Raw genomic sequence first — 26,313 nt, forward strand, 5'->3', positions numbered from 1 at the left:
CGGAGACAGCAGACATACATCTTGATGAGTTTTAATGTGCTAGTGACCGTGATGAGATTTAATGTGCCAGTGACTGCAGAGTGCAGGCGGCTGGAGACTCCAGGTGCTAACACAGTGTCCGCTTGCGGGCAGTGGTTGCCCTGAATGGCTGGCACCCCATCTACTGATGCTCACTGGATACCGAGGGGAGAAGGCCCGAGACCCTTTGGCCTGATCACTGTCTGGGCAGAAGAACCTGTCTCAGTGAGGGAGAAACAGGGTTCTCCTGTCCTGTGTCATAGACTCTGAGGACTATAGTCCTAGTAGAGCCTCCCTTTCCAAGTAGGAATAACAACAGGGTTTTCAGAAGGGAATCATCACAATATACTGGCGTTATGCCTGCTGAGTACTAGCTGGGCTGCTTCAGGCAGCCTAGAGGCTGGCAACGATTTATGGTCATGGGGGCAACTGGGCCATCATAAATCTTCAACCCTGCTTGCCTTTGTAACAGCGGAGTTAGCTTGTTGGTGCAAAGGCCCATCGGGACTCAGACTAAATCATTCAGGCGGTCGCTCACAGATAATTATGGACTGCCCACTAGGTGTGAGGCCTTCTTCCCCCATTTATGTCAATATTTATTTTTTTATTTTATTTTTTTTTTGCGGCACGCGGGCCTCTCACTGTTGTGGCCTCTCCCGTTGCGGAGCACAGGCTCCGGACGCGCAGGCTCAGCGGCCATGGCTCACGGGCCCAGCCGCTCCGCGGCATGTGGGATCTTCCCGGACCAGGGCATGAACCCGCGTCCCCTACATCGGCAGGCGGACTCTCAACCACTGCGCCACCAGGGAAGCCCTATGTCAATATTTAGCGGAGTAGGAGCAGGCATCGGATTCTTGAATCTAATTTCTGTTCTAAGGACTTTCTGAAAAAATTGGTAAGGTGGTTTTGAGTGTATCATCTTCAATCCAAATTGTTCTCTGCTCAGGACAAAATAAATAAAGCTTTGGGGGAAGATTAGACCATTCAGCACCTTTCTGGGAATAAAAACGTAGTAAATGCAAGAAATTTGCCCCCCTTGTTATTTGTCACCGTTTTTTCCCTTTGAAAAATAAATCTGTAGTTCAATCCATGCATTTGTTAAAATGAAAAAGTATAGCACCCCTGCTCCTGTTCCATCTGCCAGTGTTGGTGATCTCAGATGAGTGTCTGTTCCAGTAGCTAAAGTCACAGATGGAGGCGAGGTGACAACCCGCTGCCTCACTAGTTGAAGTTTACTTTGTGTCTGAATCAGAATAACAGAATTGGAGTTTTGGGGATTACTGGAATTGTATGTGACTTGCCCAGGGTCTAAGTTACAAAGCTGTTATCGTAAAGGGGGAGCTCTATCATAATCAGGGCTGACAGCATTTATGGAAGACAGATGAGAATTCCCAGGTTTCAGGAAGGCCTGGGCGTCCTCCCCTCCCCTGCCCGCGGTGCCACATAAACCTAGTAACCTTCCATTCACCACTGACTAAGCCTTGAACTTATGCTGCTTGCCTCACCCCTTTAGTTCCCAGACGCGTAGCCTGGGGGAACGATTCAGACTGTCCTAGAAGGACTGCCGAGGGGGTTACAGGGGATTAGCAGCCGAACTTGCCTTCCTCCGGCCACGTACAAGTGGAGGATGGGGGAGTATTTCTGTGGGAGAGAGAAAGTCAGGAGAGGGATCCAGGGTGAAACCTCAGCCCCGCCTGAGAATTTAAACTGGACCCGCTGCAGGTTCAGTTCAGGTGAGGACTGCTTTCTATTCCCTGTCCTTTGTCTAGGAGGTTCCACTGTGGACCTCTTCTCACCAGCACCTGCTTCCAGAAGCTGCTCCAGCAGACCCGTGGCTCCGGAGGGCACTTGGCTTGCGTGTAAAAGGCACCACGTGTTTGAATTGAATTTGATGTTAAACCCGTCCCTGGGATCTGTGAAGTGAGGGAGAAGGGGGCCGGTGGCCCCCTTAAGTTAAAGTTAAAGGGCTGCTTGTAGGTTGGCAGATTGCTGAATTCCAGGCTGTTATGGGATGTCTGGTGGTAGGTATCGCCTTCCAGTGTGGAAGCAATCTGCCTGTGACATCAGTCCCCTGACTGCCACGGTCGATGAGGTGGAGGCCCTGGGTTAGGCCCTGCTCTGGCTGCGCTGTTGTCAGATGACCTCCATCCCCCGCGGGAGGAGGGCAGCTCCTTGATGAGGGCTGGTGGATGGCTCAAGTCCCCCTGCCGCAACTTCCTTTATCCTGGGCATTCTCCTGTGTTTAAGACCTGCGCAATTACAAAAGCTATGGAAGATGGCTTTTTGGGGACTCATTTCCAAAATAGAGGCCCCGGCAGGAGTTGGGAAACACTCAGGTGATCGCAGCAGTGCCATCTGCTTGCAGAGGGTCCTGAGCAGCAGCAGAGCAGCGGCGGCCTTGGGCCTGGAGAGAACCTCCCGGGCCCCTGATTTGGTCGGGACAGGGCGGCCGGCTCCCGCTCGCTTAGCTGAGCTTTGCTGTCACGGTCAAGCGGCAGCGTGCCTTTGGGTAGTGGCCACCTGCCTCCGTCAGCATCCTCTGTGCACAGGTGTGGGTCTCCCATCTTGTTCGTGGTCTAGTCCTCAGCACCCAGCCCCTGCCCAGCCCCTGGTAGGCAGCCAGTGTAGAATGAAGGATTTTAAAGGGCTGTGGAAATCAGCCACCACGGACAAGGAAAGGCTTTTCCTTTTTTTGTTTTCACTATCTTAGAAGACGCTCAGAACCTCCTGAAGCAGTGGTTCGCAAGCTGTAATTGGCCTCAGTTCCCCTGGGCTCCGGTTACCTGCGGGGCTTCTGAGTTCCTCCCTACACGCTAGGGTCCGGATGACCCTGAGGGGGGTGCCCGGGAATCTGCACCTCCACAGGGGGCTTCGGGGGCAGGTATTCCATGCATCATGACTTGAGAAAGAGACCTTCAAGTTTCTAGCTGAGAAGTGCTCTGGAAAAATCTCTCCAAGTGGGGAATCAACAGTTGGAGAAGGGAGCTCTTGCCCTTTCCCCCTGCTTTCATCGTGCACCTGGGGTTTCCCAACCTTTGATTTCTTTTGCTGTCCCACATTGAGTCTCCGAGGCACACTTTAAAATTCTCTTCAAGTACACTTTAAATCTTCAGTGGCATGGTTGCAACCAGCTGACATTTTAAAAATTGAGTACTTTTGTAGGAGAACAATAATAAACAATTACTGGACATACATTTTAAAAACATGTAAGTTTCCAAATATCAGATCTTAAAGAAACTCGATTTTAGCCCCAGGAGACTTAGCGATACATCACAACCGCCCCTCCTGGTGTCAGGGTCCTAATTACTTGCTTCTACAGAACAGTTGAGGGTTTTTTTTTCTCAGTAACCTTGAACCCTTCTCTACCCAAGTCTCCAGACTTGGGCTTATCCTTTGCACCCTAAGGAAATCCATCCAGTTCCAGCTTCCAGCCTGGGGAACACTCCTTTCTCACCACTGACTGCAGGGTAGTGGGCACTGGCCCAGCCCCCGGCTCCCGCCCTGTGGACAAGTCCCCTCAGGGGCAGATGTAACAGACTCAGAGAACAGCAATGTCTAAATCAAAAAACCTCCATAGGATTTGTCACAGGTGAGGCCCAGGCCTCCAGCTGGCGGTTTAGCATGTTCTCTGGAAATGGTTAGTCATTCCCAGACTTGCCCTAAAACCCTGAGTCCATTTGCTTCTATCTCACAAAGGGTGTGGTCCGTGGAAATTTAGAGTTGCTTCCAGATTGCCGTGGGTACCCCGGCTGCTTCTGATGTGCCGAGTGCCTGGAGGGCTCCCTGGCTGCTGGCCCCCCACCACTGACAAGGCTCTGCCATTCTCCCTCGCTGCTCCAAAAGTCACGGAAATCAAAGGGAGAGAGCTTTTCCCCCAACAGTGCCTCATCCTGAAAGACGTAGAGCACACGTGTTGGGTCAGGTTGTCCGGGTTTGAAACTAAACCTATCAGCCCCGTTAGTCAAGACCCTGACACACTCCATCTGTAAAATAGAGATGATAATAATACCCACCTCCAGGAATTGTTCATTCTTTAACTCAAAAAATGATTATCAAGGGTTTACTGTGTACCAGGCCCTGTGCAAGGCTCTGCTCTATGGACTTGGAGTTTAGGGAGGGAGACCAACAGATGGAGATTTTATCTGTTGGTAAGTGCACAAAGGAGAGATGCATGATGTTAGGAACGCACTTTTCAGGGGTGGGGAGGGGGACCTCGTTACAAGGGAGACCAAGGAAGTAATTGCTGAGCTAATGAGTATTGCATATCACATATGCACGCAGCATGTGCAAAGGCCCTGTGGAGGCCTAAGTGGGGAGTGTGAGGAGGAATTAAATGAGGCTGGAGAGGAGGCCAGGGGCCCGGCATCCAGAGCCTGGTAGGCTGTGTTAAGAATTTGGCTTTTAAGAACGATGGGAAACCACTAAACGTTCTCAGCAGGGAAGTGACAGATTTGTGTTCTCAAAGTTGGAAGCTATTTGGAGGGGGAATGAGAGTGGATGTGTGGAGGCCATTAAGAGAGTCCTGGAATAATTTAGGCAAGAGATGATTTAGCTTAGACTTGGAAGGTGGTAAAAGTGCAGGTTCAGGAGACAGTTAAGCCGTGGAATTGATAGACTTGGTGATGATTTGATGGTGGGGACAGAGGGAGAGGAGGGGTCGGGGGCAAGGTATCCTTGAATAGTCACATTGCCTACACAGAGTAAGCCCTCATTAAATGTAAATTATTATGCTAATTATAAAGCAGCTCTCCCTTTGGTATGCTGAGTTCTCATGGAAACTCTCGTTAAATGACTTTTAAGGGGGGACGAGAGGACTGGCCTGTCTCCCTGAGGCTGGTGTTTGACCAATGGCAGTTGGGCCCATGTACCCTCTGACAGCGATGTGGCCCTTTCAGCATGAAGTTGAACCCTCCACTCAGGCCGAGCAGGCTCCTTTCAGTCTGCCCCCAGGGTCCTCATCCTACACCCTCATCCTGGTCCGTGGTGGAGCTAAGTGCCTGGATACACCTAAGTTGGCTGAATGTCATAGTTTGACTCACACTTGGGACCTTTTACACCTCCGTATACTGTAATAAGGATTCACATGGCCATTAACGGGAGGGTCAGCCTCTCACACTGCTGTGTGTTGTCACCACCAAACAGTAGTCTTTCTCTCTCTTTTTTAATCAGTAGGCTTTATTTTTAGAACAGCTTTACATTCATAGAAAAACTGAGCGGAAAGTGCAGAACTCCCATACACCTGTCACGGTCCCCGCCCCTCCCTCTGTTTCCCCTGTGATTAACAACTGGTATCTAGTCTGGTGTATTTGTTAAACTGATGAGCCAATATTGATACGTTATTATTCACTGAAGTCCATAGTTTACATTAGGGTTCACTCTGTGTGTTGTACATTCTGTGGGATTTGACAGTGATGACACGGATCCACCATGACAGTTTCATACAGAGTGATTTCACTGCTCTAAAAATGCCCCGTGCTCCACCCATTCAACCCTCCTTTCCTGTGAGCCTTTGACATCCACTGATCTTTTTACTGTCTCCATGGTTTTGCCTTTTCTAGAATGTCATACAGTATGACTTACATATACAGTCTGTAGTCCTTTCAGATGGGCTTCTTTCACTTAGTGATATGCATGAAGGCTCCTCCACGTCTTCTCGTGATTTGATAGCTCCTTTCACCAAGTCTTTTGAATTCCATCTGCACCGTGGCTACCGGTCTGTACCTGGAGGTCTCCTTGTGGAAATCACAATTTCTTTTCGGTGCCTGGTGTATCTTCCAAGCGGCATTTCCACATCATCTTCTCAGTCTTGCCCTTCTCCGCACCTGCCAGTCCTGAAGACATTTGGCTGATTTAGGAGCCTTCCCAAGACAGGAGCTGGAAAATGACTGGATTCAGTGTTCCGTGTTCAGGAAATCACAGCGACTCCATATTCCCATTGGAATGATTCAGTGAAAGTTTTGGTAGCTGGGAGAACTGCCTTCTCTAAGAATTGGGCTGTACCACACTTTGCGTTATTATTGCCTTTCTGACACCCTGGGGGTAAATTGAGGGTTTCCAGCCTAAAAAGTTTTGCTTGGTCCCTAAGCAGTTCTACTGCAAAGGTGAGTGTATACCATCTTTTATCAGAAGACGTTCCTGGCCAGATCACTGAATGGATGGGAAGTGGGTCATAGCCAAGTGTGACTTCTTGGAGACAGGCTGCACGGCCATTGCCTCTTGCTCTCCTTGGACGACATCAGCCCTGTCCTTTGGCACACTATTCTTCCCCAGTGTCCTCATTCACTGCCTGCAGTCCAGGACCAATTTGAGATCATTGCTGAGTTGCCTTGTTCATATTATGTTTTGGAGCTGCCCGGTCCCTCCTGTCTTTTCATGGTGTCCTAATGTCTGTGTCCTCCACTCCCTCGGTACCCACTTGGGAGCTTACGTGAGGTGTTCCTCATGATGCAGGTGCTGCCATGGAGATGAGAGGGTCAGAGGCCAGGCAGTGCTGTCAGTCAGCCCAGGGAGCATGAGGATGGTGGTTGAGCATCTGCTGTAGCCAGAGCCTTTAGGATGTCCGGTCCCCACTGTCCTCAGGTATGCCGTGGCTAAGAAGGTTGTCCCTGTCATCCTTATGATATGCCTTAGCCACCCCTTATTTTCAAATACCTTGTTAGGGACAACCTCCCAGTTTTCTTGTCACTTTGGCATTGTTATAATGTTCATATGCAGAAATGCAGAACCAAGTGTTATTGTTTCCAGAAAGCACTGCATCTGGGGATTTTTGCTTACATTTTCTTTTTCTTTTCTCCTCTTAATCCTTATGTTTTTGTTTTTTGTTTTTTTGTCTTTTGTTTTTTGTTTTGCCGTACGCGGGCCTCCCACTGCCGCAGCCTCCCCTGCTGCGGAGCACAGGCTCCAGACGCGCAGGCCCAGTGACCATGGCTCACGGGCCCAGCCGCTCCACGGCATGTGAGATCCTCCCGGACCAGGGCACGAACCCGCGTCCCCCACATCGGCAGGCGGACCCCCAGCCACTGCGCCACCAGGGAAGCCCAGTCCTTATGTTTTTGAACAAGTTGTCAATGTGCTAGGTCTTTACTTACCATTTTCAGTCATCAGGAATGAAAGAGTTCTTGGAAGAGACATTTACATGGAACTTTATTTATTTATTTTTAAAGAGGAATGAAGTGATCAAAAGTGCCCAGTCAACTGAGCACCTTCTGAGGTCATGTTACCATTTGCTACTTTGCACTACGTGGCCAGGCACCTGCAGGCCAGCTTCTTATCCAGCCCTGAGAATTACAGGTGTGGGAGACAGGGTTAGGGAGGTGAGTTATCTTGCCCCTCGCACGCCAGTTGTAAGGGGGAGGGACAGAATTTAAACCTGGCCCTGTCTCCAAACTCCGCGCACTGGGCCCACCACTATGTGTCCCCTGCCAGAGGGGGTGTCATATGTGCTGAGAAGCAGAGCCGCCTGAGGCGTGTGTGGGAACATGCAGGGTCTGACCCAGATCTCCCTGGTGTCCTTTTATCACAGAAGGATGTGGCCTCATGAGCTCCTGGGACCGAGGATGGGACATATAACCCTTTCTGCCCCGACTCTGAGTCCTTTTTTAAAAACCTTGTTTGGAGAGTTATGATGATCTCTCCAGAGACAATCCTTTGTTCAAACGAATTGCTAAGTGTTTTAGGAAGGGCAGAGATTTGGGGGTAGAGGAGGCCCCCACCCCGGCTGCCCTGTGGAAGGGGAGTGGCATGCATGGAGGGTAGGGAAGGAAACTGGGGTGCAGCCTGGGGAGAGCCCCTCAGCGGGCTCCACGCTTTCCCAGGCAGCATCTAGGTCGTCTCCCCCAACATTCGGCCTGGGCACCCTCGCCAGGTGCCCTCCCTCACTGCCAACAGCTCATACCCACCGTCGCACCCACCGAGCTCAACAGGGGGCCTTGAGGTCAACTCCTCGCAAAACGCTCCGGCTCAGCCCCCCTTGTTAACCGGTGCAGCTACACATAGAGGAGTTTGCCCTTTGAGGTTTGGATTAGCGGTGACCCAAATAAGAACAGAATACATTTTGTGCAGTCGCCCTGGTCTAAGCCAGTGTCATCTCTTACCCAGTTATTTCTGCAGCCTTGTAAGTGGTCCTGCCTATGCCCTCAGCCCTTTCTTCACAAAGCAGCCAGGGCGAGCCTTTGTAAAAGGTAAATCAGAGGGGATATGGGGATATATGTATACGTATAGCTGATTCACTTTGTTATACAGCAGAAACTAACACACCGTTGTAAAGCAATTATACTCCAATAAAAATGTTAAAGAAGAAAAGAAAAGAAAAGAAAATCAGATCACGCCATGCCCTGCTCAAACCCCCAGAGGCTTCTGTCTCAGTCGGGGTCCAAGTCAGAGTCTTTACAGGGGCCCTACCCCAAGTCCACTGCAGTGACCCTGGAAACCTTGCTTCTCAGACTTACCTGGGCACCTGCTCTGTTCCCCTTCGGTGCTCTTCCCTCAGATTTCAGCACAGTCCTTCTTCAGGTCTATTCTTCAGATATTTCTCTCACTACTCTGACCACCCTATTAAAATTCTAGCCATCGTATTAGCCCCTGTCCTTCTCCTCTGCTGTTTTTTCTTGAAAATATTTATCACCATGTGCTACATCATATATTGTACTTAGGTGTTTATTGCCTGTCTTTCCCATCAGGGTTTTTTTTTCTTTTAATAAATTTATTTATTTTAGTTATTTATTTTTGGCTGCATTGGGTCTTTGTTGCTGTGCGCAGGCATTCTCTAATTGTGGTGAGCGGGGGCTACTCTTTGTTGCGGCGCGCGGGCTTCTCATTGCAGTGGCTTCTCTTGTTGCGGAGCACGGGCTCTAGGCGTGCGGGCTTCAGTAGTTGTGGCATGTGGGCTCAGTAGTTGTGGCGCACAGGCTTAGTTGCTCCTCAGCATGTGGGATCTTCCCGGACCAGGGTTCGAACCTGTGTCCCCTGCATTGGCAGGCAGATTCTTAACCGCTGCATCGCCAGGGAAGTCCCCCCCATCAGGGTTGAATCTCCGTGAGAGCAAGTATTTTTGTCCCTTGCTCATTCTTTATCCCCGGCGTCTAGGAAGTTTCTGGAAGATAGCAGGTCCTCAGTAACTAGATGTCCCATGGATTTTCACGTGACCAGTAGTGTGGATCTTTATATCTCTGAGCTGGTATTTGTTTTATATTGTTGATTGTTAGGGTGACAGTCCTCAGCTGGGCTGCTGTGACACGAGGATGTGTCCCGAGTAATTGGTTCAATGATAATAGTGAAAGGACCAAATAAAAGTGGTGAACTATCAAAAAATTAAAACATATTCTGGGTGTTTGTAAAATAACGTCAGTGGTATCACAGTGTATTTTCTTAAGCAGGAGGAAAGGGGGGGCGCTCGGGACAGGGCATGCCCTGTGGCTTTTCTGCTTTCTGCTGCAGCCGTCATTTGTATGCGCTGATGCCCCAGAAATGAACCTTAGCTGTGGGGAGTGTGGTATAAAGGGGCGTCCAGACCTGCTCTCCTGGGCAGCAAGGACAGCAGCCTCTCTGCATACTATTTAAACCATCCCTTCAGTTCATCATAGGATGAAGTTCAGTCAGGATATTTTAATCTTTTTAGAGGAGGACTTTGGGGGATTTTGCTGTTTGAGCAAGCCTTTGAAGGTTATTTAACTTCTAAAACAAGCGTGTATTAGGGTCATGTTAGTAACGTGGGATGGTACCATTCGCCAGTGTTGAAGTTGGAATGACCTACAATTGTTTACCCCATTTTAGTTCCATTTAAGGCCTCTCCTGCCCCAGCCCCTCGAAGTGGCCCAGTAGATGTGTGCCCATCAGGCAGCGGACCCCATGCCCGTATTAAAAATAGGCTCATCTCCTCTCCCTTCACGCAGCTTCCCAGCGCTTTAAGCCTCCCCGCCTCAGTCTTGATTTGTTTATGCCTCTGGCCTTCATGGTCCACAGCTACAGGTGACTTTCCTAGTTTATTTCTTTGTTTCACTGGAGCACTTCTTCCTGAAATGGGAGGTAAACATATAAGATATTAGGCCTGATGTGTCATAAAATGTCTATAGTTTTTCTCTAACTCCTAGTCGACAGTCTTGGGGGATGTAGGCATCCAGGTTGGAAATCGTTTCCCTTCAGGATTTTGGAATGATTGTTCCCTTGGCTTCCAGCTCACAGCGTTGCTGTTGGGAATCTTGGTGACGTTGATTCTCTGTCCTTCTGTGTGTGACCTGCTTTCCTCCTGAAAGCTTCCCAGATCTCCGCTTCGTCCCCAATGTTCTGGTGTTCCACAGTGATGTGCATAGGGTAGGCTGGGCTCCTTTTTAAGTAGAAAAAATTTCTTGCGGATGCCAGGGCTGATTTAAAGATTTAAGACGATAATATTTAGATATGTACCACTTAAAGGGAAAACTCTTTATGCTATGGTTCTTCCGATTAGAAAATCAAAATTGCAAATTAAACACAAAGTAACCAGCCAACGGAACTCAGATGTCCAACGTGAATCACCTGGGACGGCTGATGTCATTCTTTCTGTGAGAGGAATTAGGTGCAGTTGGGGGTAGCACAGAGTCCTTTGAGCGATGGCTTCGGGCTTCACTTGGTGTGAATAAGTAAGTCAGTTATGCATTAAATCTACTCTCCGGCCTTTTTCTCATTAGGTCATTAACCTAATTCTGCTTGATGATAAACACAGGGCTGATCTGATTATAGAATGGTCATCCAGACGATTCTTAGAATAAATGTGCTTGCTTATGGAAATGTTTTTGGGTTGTCATTAAAATGAAAGCATGGGGGCTTCCCTGGTGGCGCAGTGGTTGAGAATCTGCCTGCTAATGCTGGGGACATGGGTTCGAGCCTTGGTCTGGGAAGATCCCACATGCCACGGAGCAACTAGGCCCGTGAGCCACAACTCCTGAGCCTGCGCGTCTGGAGCCTGTGCTCCTCAACAACAGAGGCCGCGACAGTCAGAGGCCCGCGCACTGCGATGAAGACTGGCCCCCGCTTGCCACAACTAGAGAAAGCCCTCGCACAGAAACGAAGACCCAACACAGCCGAAAATAAATAAATAAATTAAAAAAAAAAAAAAATGAAAGCATGAAATGTAAATAATTTCACAGAGAAAATAGTAATACTCACATGGTCCCTGGGAGGCGGCGTGCCTCTGTTCTTCTTAGGTTTTTCCTACATCAGTTTCCCCGTAGACCTGTGGAGGGGAGCCCTGGGGAGTGTGGGCTGTCAGAATAGGCCAGTGCGCCCCGACCCCGACCCCTGCTGCCCACGTTTCTCCCTCACTGCCACGGTGTCCACCGCACTCTAATCTCACGGTCCTTCACGTCCATATCTTGGGAAAGAGATGCAGAGAACTGGGAGCCGCTGTCACTTTCGGGGAGCCCTTAAACTGTGTGTTGTGGAGCGTGGAAACCATCATCCGTTTTCAAGTTGTTTTAGCGTTCCTGCCCCCTTCACTGTTGTGGAGATCGGCGAGCATTTGTATTTTTTTAACAGCTGACGCCACGCTTGACGGGGTTCGTGGTGTGGATTTTCTGGCGAGTTGGAAGTGTGTGTGAGTGTGCATGTGTGTTTTCACCGCAGGCCGTCTGTTTCGGGAGCACAATGCTTGTTGCACCACTGCATCCTGGTGCCTGGGCCCCGGGTGGTTGCAGGCCCGGCTGAGGTCCTGCCTGCGCGGGGCTGTGCCTCTGGCCCTCGGCGCTACTGTGTGTCCCTGTGCAGTGGCAGCGCGGGGTCCTCCTTCTGCATAGGGTCGGTGGCTGCTGGAGGTGGCTTCCCTCTGAACTGCCTGTTGGTTTATGAGTGTCTTCGAGGTCCCAGGCATGCTCTCTGTCACTGCATGTTTCTTCAAAACCTCACGGGCTCAAAACCTGCACCTTCCTTCTACCTTTCCCTTCTCCCTCCTCCAACATCCAGTTCATCTCCAAATTCCACCCCTTTTCCCTTCCTGTTTAAAATCTTTCCATTCTTGCCACCGCTGGCATCCAGGCCCTGATACCTCCCACGGGATGGCCACGTCTCAGCAGCCTCCCCTACCCCCTCCTCGTTCCCGGGGCCCTGCTGCTGGGCCAGCTCTCCCAGCATTTCCCACCCTTGCTCTGGAGCCCTCATGGGCTACAGTCTCTGCAGGCTGAGGAGAAACTGGCAGCATGAAGGCTGATGGATTTTGTTTGTCTTTCACAATATTTTAAAAAGTTGTAAACCAACTTAAAAAAGAAAAGATATTTTAGCATTAAAAATCTGTATTTTCAGGTTTTCTGAAAAGTTGGAAAATCTGGCAGCATAGAGCACGTGTTCCTAAAAGGTTACAATAGTTGGAAATGGAGGGTTGTTTTGTTTTGCTCTTTGCTGCCTTTCCTTGGGGCATGCTTTCTCTTGTTTGCCGCACTCCTCACTACTCCTTATAGCCCCCCACCTGCCTCAGCTCTCATTCTGGGTTTCACAGTCATTAATATTCATAGCCCAGAGCTGTCTGAGCCCCAGGCCAAGGACCTTTCTACACCCTGTACTTAGAACAGCCCTTGTATTTTGCCTTCTGTGTATATCATTCTGCGTCTTTTGCGTGCTCTCTCTCTCCGTCTAAACCTATCCGAATCCTGCCGTTCCACAAGGCCAGCTTACATGCTCTCTCCTCTGTGAAACCCTCCCCGCCTGCCCCCTCCTTAATCATAAAGCACTTTGGGTTTGTCTCTGTCTTTTGGTGCCGTTGGATATCATTTGTTTCTATGCTTCGGCTGCCCCTCCAGAGCAGGGCCTCACAGTGTTGATACAGTGCTCGTGTATGGTGGATGCCCAACGCCGTACAACCAGAGAGATGCACAGACATGGTCAAGGGCCTCGTTCTGTGGGTATCAGCAGGAAGGTGAATATAGGATGCTGTTAGCTGGTGACTCACCAGAGCCCCGTTTGCAGATCTATTTTTAACGTGGGGAAGTCCCCCAGAGCAGGCTGTGGGTGTAGTCACTCCCTGGTAAGTGATTTGATCTGTCACCAAGGTTATTCAGTGATACTGCTTTATACAGAAGATAGAGCTCAAGAGAACAATTGAATTTGGACTATTGCTGCACTCGTTAAAAATATTTAATACCACATATACACAGGATTCTATGCTGGATACTAGATCGGTCTTTTCTGCCTACGTGCACCTCCATGACCCCCATCTCTATGTCCTCAGTGGGGCTTTGGTTTCAGTATCGCCGACCTGCAGAACCCACCCTGCTCCACACTCCTGGCTGAGCCTGACCTCCTCCTGGCCTCTGAGAGAAGTGGATGGGGGTAATGAGAAGCTCATAGGTTGGGAGAAAATGCCGATGTCTAGTGATTTGTTGTAATTACTCAGCCAGTGAATACTTGTTTCGCATCGAGCCTAGCCCAGGGTTTCCCAGCCACATGCCCTTGGGGCCTGGTAGTGACCTTGCGATGCTAGCTGTTTTCTTTATTCCTGTCAAGCTCCTTTGAGAGGGGAGGAGGCTTTGCTTTGTCTGGGCCAGAGGGTGAGTGGACTCAAGGGCCGTCCCGTCCAGCGGTGTGAAAGGCCCCGTGTCTGGTGCAGCAGTCACTCGCCACGTGTGGCAACTGAGCCCTGAAATGTGGCTAAGGTGACTGAGGAACTGGATTCTTAACTGTAGTTCATCTTAGCGAATTTAAACTGAAATACAGCCCGGACCTCAAGGGTTGGGAAAAATGGGTCAGATGCGGTCAGCGCCTGCGGGAGAGCCCAGTGCAGTCGTGCTGAGAGGACACCTAATTGCAGAAGCTGCTGCGTGGGTGCGACTCCGCTATGCAAGTAAAAGCCTGTTTGACCAAACTTGGCCGGGCTTCAAAGCTGAACGGTGTTTGCAGGGAAACCCGTGGCTGTGCTGTTCTGCTGGGGGCATTGTTCGCTTATTCTTTTATTTCCTTTCAGAACAGCAGACACAGAGCTCCCCTTAGCTGTGATTACTTGAACAGTTTCTACAACCTGCTTCCTCTGCTTGATTTCATTAAACCGTGACATAAATACATACTTGGTGCCCAAACCACGTATAAATGCTGAACCCAAATGACGGTTTTGGGGGAGGAGCGGGGGAACTTAGGGGGAGGCTGTATAGACGGTTACACAGATTGATACTTGTGGGTTTATCGCTTTTGCTTGGCTTTTCTTGAACAGAGTCAGCTGAAATCGGTTCTGGGTATTTTGACCTCACACGGTGGTTATTAAAGCCACGCCAAGCCATAGACGTAGGTGAATTAATCTTGAGCCACATTTGCTAGAATACACACACAACGTGTGCCCGGCGCTGCTCCAGAGGCTGGATGGCTGTGGCTTCAGCATTCTTTGGCCTGGGGAGGGTCCACGTGGTCCATGTGTGATTTATCCACACTGCAGCTTCCCAGCTGCAATCTGTGTTCATGGGCTGCCAGTTGTTCTACAATCCAGTGAGTTTCTTTGCTGGTGTTTCAGTTCCCACTGGTCCTTTCACTGTGGAAAGTCTGGCAGACCCTTGAGAGCTGTACCACTATTGGTCGCTCCCCAAATGACTCCTCTCTCCCCCTGCAGTCTTACTTTCAGCCACAATTCCAAATATACACAAAATCGGAAGTCGGGCATAGGCCACATTGGGGCAAGAGAATGCCAGGGTGGAGGGGACGCAGTCCCCTGTATGGGAGGCTGGTACCCATACAGGGAAGCACTGCGCAGCATCCTTCCTGAATGGAGTACAGCCTTGGGATCCTCCAGCATCCTCCCCCGTGATGGAGGCCACATCTGTACCCATCTCCCTGCTCTGCCCTGGAGGGGGCTTAAAAATGGCATCTCATTTGAAACAGCAGCTCTGTGCCAGTCTGAGAGACAGACTGGCTGGATGAAAGTGTGGGATGGATGGCTTCTAGTGAAGGAGGGAAAAGCCACAGCAGCTCAGCCGGATCTAAGCGGAGGGCAGTGATGCTGTGTCCATTGCCATACGTAGATGGAGTCTCAGGGCCTGGTACATACTGTCAAATATTCCCATAGGCAGATACACCTCCACCCCTGTACCGTTTTCCTGATATCCTCGGAAGCCAGGTGATTCTGTTTTAGTTTTACTCCTATCCCTACTCTCCAGTAAGAAGTGTTCTTTCCTAGTTCTAAGGTCATTTGAATTTTCTAAGGAGATATGCTTTTCTTTTTTTTTTTTTTTTTTTGCGGTATGCGGGCCTCTCACTGTTGCGGCCCCTCCCGGTGCGGAGCACAGGCTCCGGACGCGCAGGCTCAGCGGCCATGGCTCACGGGCCCAGCCGCTCCGCGGCATGTGGGATCCTTCTGGACCGGGGCACGAACCTGTGTCCCCTGCATCGGCAGGCGGACTCTCAACTGCTGCGCCACCAGGGAAGCCCAGGAGATATGCTTTTCTTTTTCCCATTTTTTGTTAGTATTATTATTAAAACTTTTAAAAGAGATTTTAACCTTAATAAGGCTAAGATGTTAGACTTGCCCCTCTGCTTTGGGTTCAGTTTTCCTTCTGCTTTATCTGAGCTTTCCAGTATGGATTGCATATCTCACCGTAGTAAAGAAAGAAGTCAGCACCTCTATTTACAAGGGTTTTAGGAACTCTGTGTCAGGAACTGGAGGCAGAGACCAATATATATATTTCTTATTATTATTCACAGTGGTGTATAATATTCATCAGTTTTCTCAAAACACTTGGGTCGTCACTTTTGTGTTGGAGCAGGAAAGAGAATGGTTGAGCACTATTAGTAAATGCATTTTACTAGAAAGGACGTTCTCAGAAGGTCAGCCTTGCCGCTGAAGACCAGACAACACAGCTGGCACAGAGCGGCTAAGCCCAGGGGTCCGCACAGGTGTCCCCCACACAGGTTTCTCCATGGCTTCTGCAGACACTCCTCGGCCATCCCTGTGGCTGGGACGAGTTGGCCTGCAGGTGACTCCTCGTGGGAAGGGGAAATGCAAAATTACAGCCCTGTCCTAAATGCGATTTTCTCTCAACGTTCTCAGAGATGTGGGGAAGATCAGGTAACAGACAGAATGTGAGGTAGCCAAGACCTACTGTGGGTTGGAGCTGCAGATTCCAAATCAGTGAGGTCTGTCACTGCATTGCAGCTGGACTTTCCTGCCCTCTGTTATGGACTGGATGTCTTTGGCTGCAGGAATATGAAACTTGACTCATAATAACGGGGCTTTACTAGCATGTCGGTGGGCTTCAGAAGTGGTTTGACTCGGTGACGTTATCCAGAACCCTCTTTCCGTATTTCTCCCCACTCTGCCCACCGTGAGTCAGGCTCTCCCTTCGTGGTTGCATGATTGTTGCCGGCAGTTTCTAGGTTACAGGCTTCCTCAGCTGGCTCTCCAGCAGGGATGCTTCTATTGAAAGAGCTTCTGTTCCCAGAACCCCCATTAGTCTCGGTTGAGTCTGTAACTGGGATTGGGGTGATATTGACCCAAGAGCCCTGCCTCAGAAATGAGTGGCACACTCAGGTTTTCCCAGATCCAGAGCTAGGAAGGGAGATGCGGACCTCCCCTCTCCCCCCAAAAAAAGATCAGGGAAGGGTAGATGTTGGGCAGGAAACTGCAAGTCTCACTACTCTTCCTATAATCTGCCAATCCCCCATTACATACTCAGATGTGCAGGTTTTTTTGCCAGAAAGTAGAAAATCATCATTTTTGAAATAGCGTTACTTTCTACGCTTTGTGACTCTTATGTCTCCTTTGCTCCCTACTCCTCCCTCGGTTCCTTTTCCCTCCTTCCCCTTCCCACCTCTTCTTCCTTTTTTCTACTGTTTCCGCCTCTCTCTCTATCTCCTACTTCCCATTCCTTCTTCTTTTCCTCCCCCTCCTCCTAGTCTCTTCTTCCCCCCACCCCGTAATTGTCAACGCATCTATATAACTGAACTAAATTGGTTCGATACAGTGTAGTATCTCACTAAATAGAATGCTTTCACATTTGCCCCCCAGGAAGAAGAAATGCCGGATGTGGAAATTGACATTGACGATCTTCTTGATGCAGACAGTGAAGAAGAGAGAACTTTAAAATTACGGGTAAGCAGCACTCAAAATCTAGAACCTTTGATGGATGCTTGAATCCACTTGGGTCTCCTGAGCTGGCTTGCACTGATTCTGCCCCGGGGCGGCACTCGGGCCATGGCCGCTTGCAGAGAGAAAGCAATGGGATGCTGAGTATTCACCCTCACAAACTGCATCTCTGGTGATAAGGCCGGTCTTGACTATAGTCAGTTCTTAAAGCACCTTACAGATATGAGTTTCTCCAGCCTTAACTTCTTGGGAGAAAGATGGTTCTTTCTTTCCAAGAAGGATGGTTCTTTCTTTCTTCTCTCCAAAGATCCATTTGCCAGAGAAGGAAGTGACGTCCCACAGTTATATGAGAAGGAGAGGGGCTGAGCTAGAACTGGAGTATCTAAGCTCAGGCTTCTGGTCTTGCAGTTGTGGATTATATTATTCATGGAATTAATTTCTAGATAAGATTGTTTACTGTATCATTCTGTTTAATAAAATAACCTTTATTGGAGTATGCTCGCCTGATACAATGGATGTTGAGATGCCCCCATGTCTCCTTTGTCCAGAGCAATAAATTATTTATTTCCCTTCCCCGAAGGAAGTCAAATCTATCATTTTTAAATCTGCATTTGGGAGTTTCTAAAGCCAATTAACCTTTGACCTGCCATCGTTCTTAATGTTCACTGATATTTACTGTTAATGGCTGTCAGTTATCACTGATGGCAAATGATCACTAAAGGCAAGTAAAGGGCACATATGAATGTGTTTAATGTGTTAACCATTGCTAGTGTCTCTTGAGTGGTGAACAGTCTCAGTTTAATGTTTATCTCTTGTTGGTAAATTTAGCTGGGAGAAGATAGCATCCTAGTTCTGAAAGTTACAATACAAAAAACACAAAAACAAAAAAACAGGCACCAGTTCTATAAAAAATGTAATGACATAAAGTATTTTTCTTAAAAGAAAGAACTTGAAAGGGGCTTTGGCTGCCATCAGGTCACCCCCTTTGGTTCCCAGGGGAGGACAACCAAAGCCTGCTGAGGTGTGACAGGCTACTCTGTGGTTAAATCACAGCCAGGCTCTCACTCTCCACGTCCAGTGTGATTGTCACCATCTCTTACAGGCTGTCTCAACTTAAGTGTATCCAGTTCATTATTAACCACATTGGCAGCCAGAAGGACGGGTATGTGTGTGTGCTTCTGTGTGTGTGTGTGTGTGTGTGTGTGTGTGTGTGTGTATTCTGAAGAGTGCAAGGCATTCCTGCAAAGGAAGGGTACAACTTTTTGTATCTTCAGAGGACCAACAAATGCTGAAATAAAGTGTGGTTCTAGGTAGTCAATATGAAAAATTGGTTTACCATGTTAAGAATAATACTATAAAGATGAAATGATTTTTGACTTCACTTTTAAAATGATACTGAATTTTAAAATAAAACTTCTGTGTATTTCCTTCTAGGAAGCTCTCGTAGACTGCTACAAACCAACAGAGGTAAACAAATTACTTTTCCTAAATGCCAAGTTTGAATTTGTTTTTATTAAATCGGGGTGATTATGTGTATACTAAGTAGCCATTATTATCCATAAGTGAAGGGCATGTGTTTGTTTGTTTGTTTTTAATTAATTAAGTAATTTTTGGCTGCGTTGGGTCTTCCTTGCTGCACGTGGGTTTTCTCCAGTTGCAGTGAGCGGGCGCCACTCTTGGTTGCGGTGTGCGGGCTTCTCATCGTTGTGGCTTCTCTTGTTGCAGAGCATGGGCTCTAGGCACGCGGGCTTCAGTAGTTGTGGCACACGGGCTCTAGAGCACAGGCTCAATAGTTGTGGCGCACAGGCTTAGTTGCTCTGGGGGGATGTGGGATCTTCCCAGACCAGGGATCGAACCGTGTCCCCTGCATTGGCAGGCGGATTCTTAACCACTGAGCCACCAGGGAAACCCTCACGGGTTTGAATAATACTAACTTGCTTATTTGTAAACCTCAGCACGTCTGGTTCTGGAAGACTTAAAACTAATGGAATTGGGTGTGTTGCCTGCTTTTATATAAAAGCCAAACTTCAGAGGAAATTGTGAGAGGGTTTGGAATCATTTCAGTAAAAGTTTTAGATTTATAACTGGAGAATACATTCTATTAGTGTATAGGTATGTATTTTTTTAAAGCTTAAAGCTGATTCTGTCATTCATAATTGAGCGATTGCCTTGATTGGAAGGATACATTTTATGGTTTGTTTGGATATTTGTCAAGTGTGTTTAAGTATTAATGTAAAAAACAATAGATGTTAGTTTGATTAGAGCAAAGCATTTAATGTATACTCTAATGACCAAAAGCTTGAACAGTGTACAAATTAAGAATTTGATCAGTTATGAATATATTGGTAAAAGAGGTACTTTCAGTTTGTTCCTGTGATAAATCAGAGACATTAGAAGATCCATCAGATGTTTTGTAGTCTGTTTGCAATATCAAAGCAATGATGGTAGGACTTCTGTTTTTTGGAAGTGGTATAATTACAAAGTGAGAGGAAAGCATGCTTTTAAGAGTGTGTAACATTTAAATGAGTGTGGGGTTTTAGGGTAATTTGGTTTGAGGTCAGTTACTTATTTGAGCTTTGTTCTTAACAATCTCCAGTTTTCCTTTATATTGATTACATTCTGTATTCATAGAGATTTTTTAATTTTAATTTTAGTTATTAAAAATATATTTTTTAATCAATGTAATACATAGTCATAATTTTGAAAGCCGAAAATACTATTAGGCTTATGAAGAAAAAGTAGGAGTGTCTTTCCCACTCCTTAGTCCCCTTCCCTAGAGGTGTAGATTTTATATTTACATACTATATTTATATATTTTTATACAACAACACTTTTGGCTGTTTCTCTGCTATTTACTCTTTTATTCCTAAATATACATTTACTACTTATTTTTTCACTTCTTGACTTAAGAGGAAATATGATAGATCCCTCACACTCCACACAATTCATTTCCCTCCATCCCCTCAATAAAGTTACATAAGAGTATTAGTTTAAATCAGTAGTCAAGGTGCATAATATTATGATTTAAACAAATTTTTTCACTGCTAAATCAAACAGTGAAGTATGACCACTGCTCCTTTCTTGTATAGTCATTTGTTTTTCCTGGAGTTGATAACTACCTTGTCATTTATTTTTGTCTAGTGCCTATTGATATTTTTTGTTAAACTCTCCAGAATCTTTGTCCAACTTGTAATTTTTTTTTTGTACGCTCCAACGTATAATTACTATTCCTCCATGCCAGGCTTTCTTCCTGGAGCCCCTATGCAACAATCTGGAGAAACTTCTCTGGGTTTCCTGAGTAGCTACTGTCCTGAAAGTTCTGTTCAGATGCTTTGTTTCTTAAATCCCAGTCTTCCTCATTTTAGGTGGAGTACATCATCCAGTAGCTTTTTGAGAAAGGATGCATAAAAGGTAAATTTTTCCATCCTTGCATATATGAAAATGTATCTTCATCAATAGGTTGGATGGTGTAGAATTCTAGAATAAAATTCATTTTTAAAAATCAGTTTTAAAGGCATTATTCTACTGTTGTATTACTTCTGTTGTTAAGACGTCTGATGCCTTTTCCATTCTCAGACCTTTGTAGGTGACCTATTCTTTTCCCTTCAGTTAACTTTTAGGATTATCTACATATTTTGAAATTTTACAGTGATACGCTCTAGTGTGTGTCCTTTTCTATTCATATGCTGGGTACTTTGTAAGCTCTTTTATTTATTTTTTAAATTAAATTTTATTGGAATATAGTTGCTTTACAATGTTGTGTTAATTTCTACAGCAAAATGAAACAGCTATACATATACAGCAAAATGTACAGCAAAATGAAACAGCAAAATGAAACAGCTATACATATACATATATCCCCTCTCTTTTGTACTTCCTTCCTGTTTAGGTCACCACAGTGCATTAAATAGAGTTCCCTGTGCAATACAGTATGTTCTCATTAGTTGTCTATTTTATACATAGTATCAATAGTGTATATGTGTCAATCTCAATTTCCCAATTCCTCCCACCCTTGTAAACTCTTTCAGTCTGAAGATTTATGCCTTTCAGTTCTTCAGAACTTGCCTTTTATCATTTATTACTTTTGCCCTCAGTATTCTATATTTTTGGCTCTCCTGTTATTCAGATGTTTCACCTTCTGGATGGGACCTCTAATTTCTTATCTTTTCCCTTCTGTTTTTCATCTCCTTGATCTTTTGTTCTACTTTCTGAAAGATTTCCCTGACTTTATCTTCTAGCCTTTTTACTGATATTTAAAAATTTCAGCTATCTTATTTTTAATATCTAAGAACTCTTTTTTTAAATCACTGTCTACTATTTCATTTTAGTATTTCTTCTTATATTATGGTTGCACTCATTTCTTTTTTTTTTCCTTTGAGACTATCAGTCAAATGTTTTATTTTCTTTGTTTTTGTTTTCAAGATTATTCTGCCCTCTGCATTTTCTCAGAATCACCTTTTTTTCTGTCTGTTTTTGTCTGTCTTTAGTGATTCTGGGGCGTGTACCCATGTTTGAATGTTAGGACCCAGTACACTGATTGGAATCTGTGTGAGCACAGCGTGTCCATTGGTGGGTCTCACCATGGAGTGACCAGGTTGCAAATCAGATTTTTTTCAGTGTGTGTGTGTATGGAGCAGGGGGATTCCTCATACTGTCACTATTTGGACGTCTTTTTTTCTGGAGTTTTTTTTTTTTTTTTTTTTTTGAGTTTGATCCTGTTAACTCCTATCTGAGGGTTGATCATCCGGTTTCAGCCTTTTTGGAAGCAAGGATGGGAAGGTGGCAGAAGACCTCACCATTGAATTCTTTGGGGACTAGAACTCCTTTATTTATAGTTAGTTGGGAAATTAAGGTAAGAGTTAAAACAATTAGGTATTAGGAGAGCAGTAGCAAATTGTTGTGAAGGGTTAGACAAGCTTAGTGCCATCGTAGTCAGGAAAAGTGACGGATTATGCTGATGAATTAACACGTGATGAGGGGGTGGGGGATTGCAGCTGAGAGTAGATCTGGACTGATGGGTATAGATGTGCCATTTACTCACTTTATCATTCCCTTTTTCTTCAGTTCTTCTGGGTGGAGAAGTTCATGTTTTGGTGTTTAGGTGAGAAAGGTTGGATATGCATGAGTCCCCCTCTCCCTCGAGGTTTTGCAGTGTCTAGGGAGAAAAATATTTACACTCATTCACAACAGTTAGATGAAATGCAAGGTCTTGTCCTCCTGGAACAAAAGCGTTCCTCATCCGGTCTCTGTAAGGAGGCTTATGAGATGAAAGGATATGGTATTTGAATGCTCTCAGAGTTCCAAAGGGAGAAAGAAGAAAAAAGCGCTGGAATTTACGAGTGAGCCTCTCGTGTTCCTTGTTTAGCTCATGGTTTCTAGGAATGGAAATGGTGTCAAATGCTGGGGAATTTCAGTCAAGGTCATTGATCTATTAAAGAATCATTTCAGAAAAGTTTAGGTAGTTTTGCCTTTGAGCTTACGTGCGTAAGAAACAGATTTTACTGGCCCTGGGATTGTGATGATAAACATAATAGCTTGTGTTTCCCCAGAGCTCTAGAGTTCAGATTGCGGGAACAAGCATTATCTTATTTAATCCTCACAACCATCACTTGAAGTAGAGAACTTGCATACCTTGTCTAAGACCTCATGGCAGTGAGCAGAGAGGCCAGGACTCATCCCCGAGTTTCTGACACCTGATCTTGTGCTCTTTCTTTCTATCCTGCCAGTCTTCCTAAGCTGCTTGACTCGGCAAGACCTTTAGGACATTAAAGGACTTTGTCTTATCTCAGCTAAATGCCTAACAAATTAATGATGTTCTTTTTCAAGTCGTCTTCTCTGGAGGTGCTATTTTTTTGATCAAAAGAATTTTACATACAATTATTATTCCACTTTGAAGTTAGAAATGTAAGGAAGCCGTTTTTGCGGAATCAGACACGTCTATTTATAGTCTCATTGCAGAGGCTGGGGTGGGGAGTGACGGGTGGAAAGAAGGCTGGGCTTTGAATCAAGAGTCTTACACCAGCACCGGCAGCAAACGCGTGTGACTTTAAGCAATTTTCTCAACCTCTCCGAGCCTCCATTTCCTCCTTTATAAAAATGGAGGTAATCATAACCACCTCCCTGGGTTTTAGTAAGGGCTGTTTGCAATGATAATTCTCTTAGCCATAACAACAACAACAATGATAATAACAGCTCAGTCATTGCTGAGCACATGCCAGGCACTGATCTAATCACATGTATTAACTCATTTCACCTTCGCAACGGAGCTGTGAGGTTGGCACTATGATCGTCAGCTAGAGAATGTGAGACACAGAAGGCTGCATAATTTGCGTCAGGTGACATAGTAAATAAGTGGAGAAGTCAGGGTACATAGGAAAGCAAGTAACATGGAGCTTGACACATGCTAGTTGAATCTCGTTCCATATAAGGCCGTGCTACTCCATTACATATTAAATACACAACATGCCCAAATTCACTGATAATGATATTCAATTTGAAAAGCAGACTTTAAAGAAGCTGCTTATTTCACTGAAGTGATATTGTTTCGGCATGTCACTTTCTGTCACAGACTGTGGCTCCATGGTTTCATCCTGTGTGGGTCCCTGGCTAATAAGAAAGGGACCCATGTGTCCCCATGTTGATTCATATTCCAAACTGTGGACCCTTGACATTTAAATCTTTCCTGACTTAGACCCTTTAGAAAACACAGCAGTATAATTGTGGTCACCACACTAACAGATTAGTGATTAACTAGTAAGAATGGTGTTTTAATTTTTTCCCCTTGAGCAAATGCCATTTCTGATGTAGTTGATGTTAAAATAGAGCTGATTTAAAGGTAGAAGAAGGATGTTTCTTCTAAAGGTAGAAAAGGAGTAATTTTGTTCTGGTTATTACTTGGATTTGAAGGATCCTAGTGGACATTGTAGAAATCAGGGAGAAGGATGTCGAGGCCAGCTAGCCAGGCTAGAGAGGAGCTTCTTTTCTTATTTCTCACTCTTACTTTGCATGGTTTCCAAATCTCAGGGTCACGGAGGAGCGCTTTCATTGTACTGGGATGGTGGACAGAAAAACGCATGTAGTATGGGCTTGAGGGCATCTCTCTTACCATCTGTTAAGGGAGTTGCCAGTTCTATCTGTGGACTTCTAGAAGCCTCTTTTTATAGTTAAAGGGGGCTGTGCCATTGCTCTCTGATAAACATCAGAGTTTTCTTTCTGATTTATTTCCTTTCTGTTATATGGAGGTCGAGGTACTACCTGTCATCTTAGCGATCAAAGCCTGTAAGTTGATATGCATCAGGGGTTCACTCAGGATGACTCAGTCTGTGAGTAGGTGGTGAAAGGCATCTTTGAATTCCAGTAGTCAGCTGGGTCATGGAAATGTCATGCCATGTGACGGTACAGAAGAAGGACGTCTAATTATTGTTTGCACATAGGAATTGACCAGAGCTTTCAAAAAGGCTGGCCTGCTCTATTGTTCGTCCTGTGTTGGTGGTAGGAAGGCAGATTCTCCTTCTTTGCTTTGGTGTCACAGTGACTGCATCTTACTTTTCTGACAGGCTTTGGTGATGGCCATTGTCAACTCATACTACTCACGTCAGTCCTCTATCCATTTAACATCTTTTTTTTTTCCATTTAACATCTTAACCTGTCGTTTAAAATATTGTTCAGTTTATGTGTACATGGAAGTACTCCCAGCCCCTAATCACTGAGCCGACTGCAGCAGAGAGAAAATATAAACTGGGAGAGGCTGGGTGAGTGACTGGAGGAGGCATGGCTCGGCATTTTGCTATGTTCTCTTTATTCATTTGCTCAACAAATGTTTATTGAAATCTGCGTGCCCATAACTAATCTAGGGACTTAGGGTAGTGAATATGTGATTGTTAAAAACAATCTCTTAGAAGGACACAGCCAACTATGGTGAGAATTTCAATGCTCAAAGAATATTAAAATAGGAATAAAAGGACAGAAATGCCAGGGTGTCAGCTTATCGCATGGTTCTCTAAGTTAGGAACCAGTTACTCAATGGAGAGTGATTTTAGGGCATCTGTACTCTGCTAGGAAAAGCAGAAGAGGCAGGCTACATGCAGGGAAACCTACCCTTTGAAAGCTGTCACCTTCAGAACGATGTTTCTGAAAAGTGAGAATTGGGAAATTACAAAGAAAGACCCAAATCAATGAGAATGACATTCTAGTGGTTGGAGCCATTGGCGATGAGAGCCTAATTATGTCTTAGTGTAATTAGACAGGTAAATAATAAAGAGTTGGGATTTATTAGCCAGAAACATGGGAAGCTTCACCTGTGGCCCAAAGGATTTTAGTCCCAGTATGTCAGTTGCTCACACACGTTCATCAGGCCTCCTCTGACCAGGGGGAAAGAGCCAGGATGTGCTGGAGCTGGCATTTGGACACAGTTTGAGCCGACATCCTGTGCTCTGTCTTCTTCTCACTGCCTTTCTCTTAACTCTTACTAGGTGAGCACAGGCTCTACTTCGGAGTATTTATAGATCTGATTCTGCTTGTCTTTATTGAGGAAAATCAACCCTGAAATATTAGGAAAGCTTGCCAAAGACATGTAATCGTGGAGCAAAACTCTGCATTTATTTCCTGGTCTTACTCAGCACTCTGCAGTGTTAGGGAATGGTCCCCAAGACCGTCCTCACTTCTGACACCAACTGCAAGTTCCAGGGTCCCCACACCACACTCGTGTTTGACAGTTTGCTAGAAGGACCCACAGAACTCACTTAAAGTTGTCATACTCACAGTTAAGTTTTATTACAGTGAAAGGTTACAGGTTAAAATCAGCCAGGGGGAGAGATGTGTGGGACGGAATCCAGGAAATGCAAATGCAGAGCCTCAGGCTGTTCGCCCTGTGGTGTCACGGACAGTGTTGATTCCCTCAGCTGTGATGTGTGTGCTATGTACAGAGTAGCCAATGAGGGAAGCTCACCTGAGCCTGGGAGTCCAGTGTTTTTATTGGGACCTGGACACGTAGACATGGTTGACTGTGCATGTAGCTAACCTCAGTCTCCAGACCCTGGGGATACAGAGCTGATACCACATGACCTGAAGTGTGTCGTCCCCCCACCCCCCTGCCCCCGAAATCACACTGTTAGACTCTCTTGCGTGGCCCAAGGTCCCCGGGTAAACAAAGGCACTTTTATCAGGGAGGCATTCCAAGGATTTAGAGCTTGCCACCTGGGATTCTAGGGCAAAGACCAGACCTCCTTTAGGGCAAGGTTAAATTCTTTACTACACTCTTAGAAGCAGGATGA

General features: G+C 46.2%; 1 protein-coding gene across 1 annotated transcript in view; it reads left to right on the plus strand.

Moving 5' to 3' along the window:
* PPP1R14C (protein phosphatase 1 regulatory inhibitor subunit 14C) overlaps positions 1 to 26,313 on the plus strand; it is an 86,246-nt gene that overhangs the window by 48,365 nt on the left and 11,568 nt on the right. The window contains exons 2-3 of the mRNA XM_082669210.1: positions 16,964 to 17,047; positions 18,476 to 18,508. Coding sequence (XP_082525336.1) covers positions 16,964 to 17,047; positions 18,476 to 18,508 — 117 coding nt within the window. The remainder of the gene's footprint in view (positions 1 to 16,963; positions 17,048 to 18,475; positions 18,509 to 26,313) is intronic.

This window comes from Grampus griseus (genome assembly GCF_964374135.1).
Source record: "Grampus griseus genome assembly, chromosome: 13".
In the NCBI taxonomy this organism is placed as follows: Eukaryota; Metazoa; Chordata; class Mammalia; order Artiodactyla; family Delphinidae; genus Grampus; species Grampus griseus.